This window comes from Bos grunniens, chromosome 10 (assembly GCF_055505025.1).
Source record: "Bos grunniens cultivar Pamir isolate PY7600 chromosome 10, Bosgru_T2T1.0, whole genome shotgun sequence".
Lineage (NCBI taxonomy): Eukaryota > Metazoa > Chordata > Mammalia > Artiodactyla > Bovidae > Bos > Bos grunniens.
In genome coordinates this window covers 17131142-17139398 of record NC_141174.1, presented here as the reverse complement: position 1 = coordinate 17139398, position 8257 = coordinate 17131142, and the positions used below count along the sequence as shown (strand labels likewise).

Genomic DNA, 8257 nt, shown 5'->3' with positions numbered 1-8257 from the left:
AAAGACTCTGATGCTGGGAGGGATTGGGGGCAGGAGAAGGGGACAACAGAGGATGAGATGGCTGGATGGTATCACTGACTCGATGGACGTGAGTCTGAGTGAACTCCGGGAGTTGGTGATGGACAGGGAGGCCTGGCGTGCTGCGATTCATGGGGTCGCGAAGAGTCGTACACGACTGAGCGACTGAACTGAATGCATCTCTATGAGATAGGTCCCCTTATTCTAAAAAAAAAAAAAAAAAAAAAAAGGTCCTTGCCATCAGGGAGCTCGGTCTGCTACAGAGATAGAGGCGCAAACGAACCAGTATCATGCAATGTAACAGCATTATAATGGGGCGTCTGCCCTAGGGGTAGTGGACCCTGGAGCGGCACTCTGATCGTCACCGGAGCTGAGGGACCGGGAAGGAGGGCTGCAACTTCTCCAGCGTAGCCTCGGGAAGTAGTGGGGGCCTTTCGGACTGGCTGTTTCCACAGCAACGGGACTAGCCATCCTCTTGTGGCGTCAACCGTCAGGTCTTCAGCGATCCAGAAGCCAAGAAAGGACACTTCCAGCCTTCCAACCTCTGAGGCGCGCGGACGCTCGGCGGTAAACGCAACACATCGAGTTCCAAGAGTCTGATTGGCTCAGTCAGGTGGCGGGGGGGGGGGGGGCGGGGGGGAGGGGGGGCGGGAGTTAGCAGCGAGGGGCGTGGCCCAGTCTTCTCCCAAGCGAGAGTTTTTTCTAGCAGAGCGGAAGCCGACCTCTCCTGCCCCGGAAGTCCAAGCTCGACGTCTGCCCGGTGTGGATACCGCCGGCAAGGCGGCTTTTTTCGCGATGCCAGGGGCAGCCGCCAAGGGCTCGGAGCTGTCCGAGAGGATCGAGAGTTTCGTGGAGGCGCTGAAGCGGGGCGGCGGGAGGCGCAGCTCCGAGGACATGGCCCGGGAGACTCTGGGACTGCTTCGCCGCATCATCACGGACCACCGCTGGAGCAATGCAGGTGAGGCAGGTCTCGCCCCTTTCTGATCCCGATTCCCGGGCGGAAAGTCGCCCAGGAGCCACGCCGCGGCCTTCTCGCGCTCACCTTTTCTCTTTGGGCGGTAGGGGAGCTGATGGAACTGATCCGGAGAGAAGGCCGGAGGATGACGGCCGCGCAACCCTCAGAGACCACAGTGGGCAACATGGTGCGGAGAGTGCTCAGGATCATCCGGGAGGAGTATGGCAGGTCAGGCCCACGTCCTGGAGCGGGGCTTGGGCCCAGTGAAGCTTTTTGCACGGGCCCCTCTCTCTCCCTGCTTGGAGCCTTTGTTGGAGCTGAGTAGCTGTCGTTACTTAAACGACCACATCTCTTCCCCCAACTCCTTTGGGTCTTGTTGCCTTCGTAGACTCCATGGACGCAGCGACGAGAGCGATCAGCAGGAGTCTCTGCACAAACTCTTGACATCCGGGGGCCTGAGCGAGGATTTCCGTTCCCATTATGCTCAACTCCAGTCCAACATCATTGAGGCAATTAACGAGCTGCTGGTGGAACTGGGTGAGTCCTGATCCTTAGGTGGACGGGACAAGTTGCAGGCAGATGAGGGAACAGAAGACCCTGGAAGTTGTTCATAAGCAGAGATGGAAGATAACCAGTCTTCTGGTTCTCATAGGTTTGCCCTCATCCGGATTAAGAACGATTGGAATAGGTGGCAAGACTAAGATAACCCTTTCTACATTTCCTTACAGACTGACCCCTTATCTACTGCAAATCCACTGGGCAGAGACTGTTTGGGAAGAGCTTTTATTTTTAAGATGAACCTCTGAAAACCACAGTTGATAAACCCTTTTTCACTAAACTTGAAATTTTACAGACACACACACATACATACCTATATGCATACACACAAGCCACTTCTATCCCCCCTATTTTTGTGACCTAGGAGACCAGATATTTATTGTGGTCAGTGTTCCCAGGAAAGGAAGAAACTGGGTCTGTCTGTGCACTGAGCTGCTTCTTCCAAATTCCTCCCCTGTTTTTCTTATGTGTCCTCCCTGTCAGGTGGAGGCGTTGTGGCCACCTTTTGGAGGAGGAATTCTTTTAGAGGGAAACTCTGTTTACCCTACTCTCAGCACTTTCAGATTTCCTGGGACATCTCTTGCCTAAATTCATTGTCTTCAAAGTCAGTCGTAAAGAACTAGTTCTGGGGCAAGGTAGGGGTGAGGGGAGTAAGTTGATGAGTAGGGCAAGAGGGTAGGCTGAGAGCTTGGGAGCTAGAAAACCATGGAGGGAGGCTTTTAAGGAAACAGGACATTTCACGTTTAGTCCATTGACCATGTGTTACCAGGCTCTGCTAGGTGGGCAGTGTACAAAAGGGCACATGTTCCTTTCTGTTCTCTCTCAAGTCTGTGTTGTAGCGTGACTGTGTCATATTTTCCATGCAAAACTGGCTTCTCGCAGAAGGGACAACGGAGAACATCGCAGCCCAGGCCCTGGAGCATATCCACTCCAACGAGGTCATCATGACCATCGGCTTCTCCCGCACGGTGGAGGCGTTCCTCAGAGAGGCTGCCCGAAAGAGGAAGTTCCATGTCATTGTGGCAGAGTGTGCACCTTTCTGTCAGGTATGGGGACTGCTGGGGCTGCTAAGAAAAATTTAAAATGAGAGAATAATGCCATCTTTGAATCGATGCAATTTAAACATTGAGGATATAGAGTAAAACATTTAAGAGAATTTTACATTGTTGATCCTGTGAACTTTCTTAAAATATTCATTTAAGGAAGTTGAGTGAACTACTTGGCCCAAGAAAAGATAAATATTAGTTCTTTCAGAAATCAGTTCAGTTTAGTTGCTCAGTCGTATCCTACTCTTTGCGACCCCATGAATCGAAGCACGCCAGGCCTCCCTGTCCATCACCAACTCCCGGAGTTCACTCAGACTCACATCCATCAAGTCAGTGATGCCATCCAGCCATCTCATCCTCTGTCGTCCCCTTCTCCTCCTGCCCCCAATCCCTCCCAGCATCAGAGTCTTTTCCAGTGAATCAACTCTTCGCATGAAGTGGCCAAAGTACTGGAGTTTCAGCTTTAGCATCATTCCTTCCAAAGAAATCCCAGGGCTGATCTCCTTCAGAATGGACTGGTTGGATCTCCTTGCAGTCCAAGGGACTCTCAAGAGTCTTCTCCAACACCACAGTTCAAAAGCATCAATTCTTCAGGGCTCAGCCTTCTTCACAGTCCAACTCTCACATCCATACATGGCCACAGGAAAAACCATAGCCTTGACTAGACGGACCTTTGTTGGCAAAGTAATGTCTCTGCTTTTGAATATGCTATCTGTCAGCATAGGGTAAATGACCTTGGGGATGACTGATGCTTGGTCTGATCTCACTCAGTCTTCAGGTAAATAATAGGTCTCCAGAAAGGAAATATGTAAGTATGCAAGGATGTTGTAAAATAATGAGCCAGGAGCTGTCCTGTGCGCTCTGCCCAGTTACACAAGCAAGTTGTATTTCCAGTTCTGTGCCTGTCCCAGCACTGCTGGGGAGTAATAAACATTAATTAGCTTCCCCTGGGCTTCCTGCCGCTTCCCAGAGAACACCTACCAGATGAGTTAGTTACCTGTTGGAAGTTGCATGTTGGATATGGCCAGTGTCACACAGTCCCCCAGATCCAGTTATGTTTGAAAGCTCTTTCTCTCTCTCCCGCTCTTCCTCTCAGCGTCAACCTTTGTCTCCAAATGCAGGGTCATGAGATGGCAGTCAATTTGTCCAAAGCAGGTATTGAGACAACTGTCATGACCGATGCTGCCATTTTTGCTGTTATGTCAAGAGTCAACAAGGTGGGTGTATTTGGGTTATATTATGTCAAATTTATGAAGATTATACTTTAAAATATTAATATCTGCCCCCCTCCCTGGCCCCAAGATCTATAAGAAGAGAGAAGAGTTTCAAAAGAGTTACCTTTTGAAAACACATACGTGGACCTTTTAAATCTCTTATTCTAATGTTGATCCCCCCTCTTTATTCCTCCCTTGGCTGCTGCTGCTGCTAAGTTGCTTCAGTTGTGTCCGACTCTGTGCGACCCCATAGACAGCAGCCCACCAGGCTCCCTTGTCCCTGGGATTCTCCAAGCAAGAACACTGGAATGGGTTGTCATTTCCTTCTCCAGTGCATGAAAGTGAAAAGTGAAAGTGAAGTCGCTCAGTCCTGTCTGACTCCTAGCGACCCCATAAACTGCAGCCTACCGGGCTCCTCTGTCCATGGGATTCTCAGGGCAAGAGTACTGGAGTGGGTTGTCATTTTCTTCTCTGTCCTCCCTTGGAGGCACCTCATTTTGGTTAAAGGATTGAAAGAAATGAAATGGGACTAAGCTAATCTTGTCAGCATGTTAGGGATCTGATAAGAGAGCTGCCCACTTCTGCTCAGAGAGCTTGGTAGTGGTGGATGGTAGAAGAAAGGCTTCCCACTTCTCAGGAGGTGTAGCACATAGATTTCCAGGGAAGACAGGGCTAAGAGCAATAAACACTGCAGTTTTCTGTGTTCATTTTTCCCTTGGGAATCCACTTTTCTGCTAGAACTTGTGATCTGAACCTAGAATCCCTTTCCCTCTACTGGTGTGTGATCCCCACGCCCACCCCTTGCAGAAGGCCAAGACTAGGGGCTAAGCATTCAGGTGCTCATGCCCAATGGCTTGTTGAAGGCTCTGTTCTCAGGATGGCTCGCTTCTTTCTTCCTGTCCCAAAGGTGATCATTGGCACAAAGACCATCCTGGCCAACGGTGCCCTGCGAGCTGTGGCAGGAACTCATACTCTAGCACTGGCAGCAAAACACCACTCCACCCCACTCATCGTCTGTGCTCCTATGTTCAAGCTTTCCCCACAGGTATGTCTGTCTGTCTCTAGCCAACAGAAGGAAGTCAAAGTATAGGTTTGAACTCTAACCTTCAGCCTTCTCACTCTGGGACTTCTCTTTATCTACATTTACTCAGTGGATTAGACCCAGTGGAGACTGGAAAAGGCCACAGTAGTCTTGATCCAGGAAGAGCCATTGATAGTTACAACCTTTCAGCTTCAGGAGGTCAAAATTATAAGGTCAGGATAATATGTAGTTGGGGAAGGCCCTTTGTCTACATTGCCACCACTCCCCTGTCACCCTGACCATTTCTGAAAATGCCAAGCAAGTTGAAACTAGAAACACAGAATTGGTTTTTATTTGTCATAGTTCCAGGGACTGTATTCTGTAGCCTGAACACAAGCAGTTACTAAGTAAAGAGTCATTTTACCAGTGATAGAAACTACTTGCTTTGAAAATAACAGCCTATCTATATAGGTGTCTCTCTATAGGTGAGACTCTATAGGTGTCTACTCATAAAAAAATTGAAGTGAAATTCACATAACACACAATTAACCATTTTAAAATGTACAGTTCAGTGGCATTTAGTACATTCACAGCATTGTGCAACTACCACTCTTTAGTTTCAGAATTTTTTCATCATCCCAGAAGAACACTCTGTACCCATTAAGTAATCACTCCCTTCTTTCTTCTTCCCATCTCCTAGTGATTGCTAGTCTGCTTTGAGTCTCTATGGATTTGCCTAATTTTGATATTTCACATAAAAGGAGTCATACATTATGGACCCTTTTGTTTCTGATTTCTAAATATTTGGGGAGTTCATCTGAGTTATAGCACATACTTTATTCCTTTTTTGTGACTGAATAATGTTCTGTTGTATGGATATACCACAATTTAATCATCCATTCATCTGTTGATGAGCATCTGGGTTATTTCTACCTTCTGGCTTTTGTAAATAATGTTGCAATAAGCCTTTGTAATCAAGTGTCTGGATGTCTTTTTATTTCTCTTGGGTGTATACCTGAAAGTCAAAGTGTCAGATCTCTCTTTTTTTCTTCCTAATTTTTCCTTTTCCAGTTTCCCAATGAAGAAGATTCATTTCACAAGTTTGTGGCTCCTGAAGAAGTCCTGCCTTTCACAGAAGGTAGAGAAGTTGCTTGAATGTGTATGGCACACGCACTTGGTGTGTTTTGGATTTTTGTGTATGTTTGTTTTGGTCTTTTGGTGGTCAGTGGGATTGAACGTTGTTGGGCTGTGTTTTATTAGTCATACTTTTTGTGGGGACTGTTCTTTTTAGCATCTTAGAGTGTTTGCGGACCTGACCTAATCCATGTTCATTTTCTTCTGAAACTAATATATTTTAGCTGAGTTATGGGGGCCATGGAGGGTTGGATCACCCAGCATTGACTGGGATTGGCTTTACAAGTTGTCTGAGATACAGGCAACAGCCCAATCAGAAAGTGTACTTGATTTTGGTTGCTGCAGGGAGTCATTTTGGTGATGTGACTGCCAAAGAAGCAGGCTCTGAAATGTTACTTATAAAACTTGCCTGTAGCCTGGACACTTTTGTGTGTTGGGGACCTTTTCTCTGTCTTCTTTTGAAGGCAGCAACTTAGCTCAGTGAGCTTGCTGCCTCATCAACAGTTTGCATGGTCTTTAACATCCTCTGGGAGCAAAACATAGTACTTGGAGTGCTTATTCTTCTTGGAAATTTAATAACTTCACCATTTATTCAAACATTCATTGTTTCAAGAAAGATTTATGACTCTTGAGCACCCACTGTGTATCCAGCACTATTTCAGGCGCTAGGGATATAACAGTGATTAACACAGATGGGCCCTGCTCCCCCAGAGTTTATATCATGTTGCAAAAGACAGACAAGAATATGTCAGGGCATGGAGTGTTTTAGGAAGAAAATATGGATGATATGATGGAAAGTGACTAGGGGACTACCTTAGACTGGGAAAGGGACTTAATGAGATGGCATTTCAGCTGATTCCTGAAGGAATAGAGCCTGCCACATGAAAGCAAAGGAAAGAGTTTTCCAGATGTTGGTGCAAAAGACCTGAGTTAGGTACATGCTTAGCCAGGTCGAAAAAGATGGCCATGTGGCTGGAGAGTACTGAGCAAGAGGGAGAGCGGTACAGACTAGAGTGTAGTGCAGTGGGGAGGGCCCAAATCTTGACAGCTGCAATCCCGAATTTGAAACTTTTTTTGCCTTTCTATGGGAAGGTATTGGAGAGTCGTAAACACAGGGCAGATCGTGATCAGACATCTTTTCTTCTGGTTTGTATTTTGCTACAGCTTCCCTTCCTTGGGGTGGCAAGTATCCCTGTGTTATTGAGCCTAGAATCCATGAGATACTTATTAGAACAGGAGCCTCGGTTTTGTCTTCAGCTCATGTGATTGCCTTTCAGGGGACATCTTGGAGAAGGTCAGTGTCCATTGCCCCGTGTTTGACTACGTCCCTCCAGAGCTCATTACTTTGTTTATCTCCAACATTGGTGGGAATGCACCTTCCTACATCTACCGCCTGATGAGTGAACTCTACCATCCTGACGATCACGTCCTATAACCACCACTCGTCCTAAGCAGAAGCTGCTTAGGCAAACACAGAACAGAGAGGAGATTTCTGTGCCACAACTGAAATGCATCTTCCTTGTAATGGGGGAGCGAACAAGAGTCAGCCTTAGAAAACCTGATACTGTTTCCTGCCATTTTGGTCATCCCATAATTGGGATGCATCTCCAGGACTGTTCTTTGCCTTTTGGATCTTACAGAGCCAGCAGGGCTTGATCTCTTGATTTTGGAGCCTCTTAGTGACTTGGAGCATCTGTTTCAGGAACTTAAACTTTCCGGCTTGGTGGTGTTTTAAACATGACACCAAAGACTTGCTGGGCTACAGGTTTTTGCTCAGAAAGACTGCCACTCCTTTTCCGAGGCCGTGCCAATAAAAGCTGCTTGAAGGTTCCTGAGTTGGTTTATTTATTGTTCTGCTCCGACTGAACTGCCTGAAACAGCAGCAGCAGAACCCTTTGGTGTTTTCATAGAGGGCAGTAATTAGAGGTAACAGCCTAAAACAGAAATTCAGATGAAAGTATTTATGATTTCCTTTATAACTCACTGGAAATGGTCCCAAACAACTCGTTAATAATCCAAGACAGTGGTTCCAAAATCACTGATCATCAGAATCATCTGGGAGCTTAAGAAAATATACAATCTCAGCCTCCATCTCAGACCTACTGCATCTGATCTCTGGGTTGGCTTAGAGTGTCCTGGGAATATTCTTAGAGCATCCCGGAAAAGGACCCCCTCATGTACTAATAATAGAATTGCAAATTGATACAACCTTTTCCAGGGCAGTTTCAACCTTCTAGATTTATTTTTGCAAGCACAGAAAGACATAGGCAAGAATGTCCATTGTAGCAGCTGTAATGTCACAGCCTAAGGG

The 8257-nt window shown here is 46.9% G+C and overlaps 1 protein-coding gene across 4 annotated transcripts; it reads left to right on the top strand.

The window, feature by feature from the left end:
• Window positions 1-769: 769 nt before the first annotated feature.
• On the top strand, window positions 770-7776 carry EIF2B2 (eukaryotic translation initiation factor 2B subunit beta). Of its 4 annotated transcripts, none has more exons than XM_086319622.1 (8): window positions 770-976; window positions 1081-1201; window positions 1362-1510; window positions 2414-2577; window positions 3699-3794; window positions 4699-4836; window positions 5884-5950; window positions 7224-7776. In XM_086319622.1, exons 1-8 carry the CDS (start codon window positions 814-816, stop codon window positions 7379-7381), a joined length of 1056 nt encoding a protein of 351 aa, XP_086175748.1. In that variant the 5' UTR covers window positions 770-813; the 3' UTR covers window positions 7382-7776. The 4 variants fall into 4 exon arrangements, with proteins under 4 accessions (XP_086175748.1, XP_086175750.1, XP_086175749.1 ...); XM_086319624.1 differs by having other exon boundaries at window positions 5884-5989; XM_086319623.1 differs by having other exon boundaries at window positions 5884-6008.
• The last annotated feature ends 481 nt before the right edge of the window (window positions 7777-8257 follow it).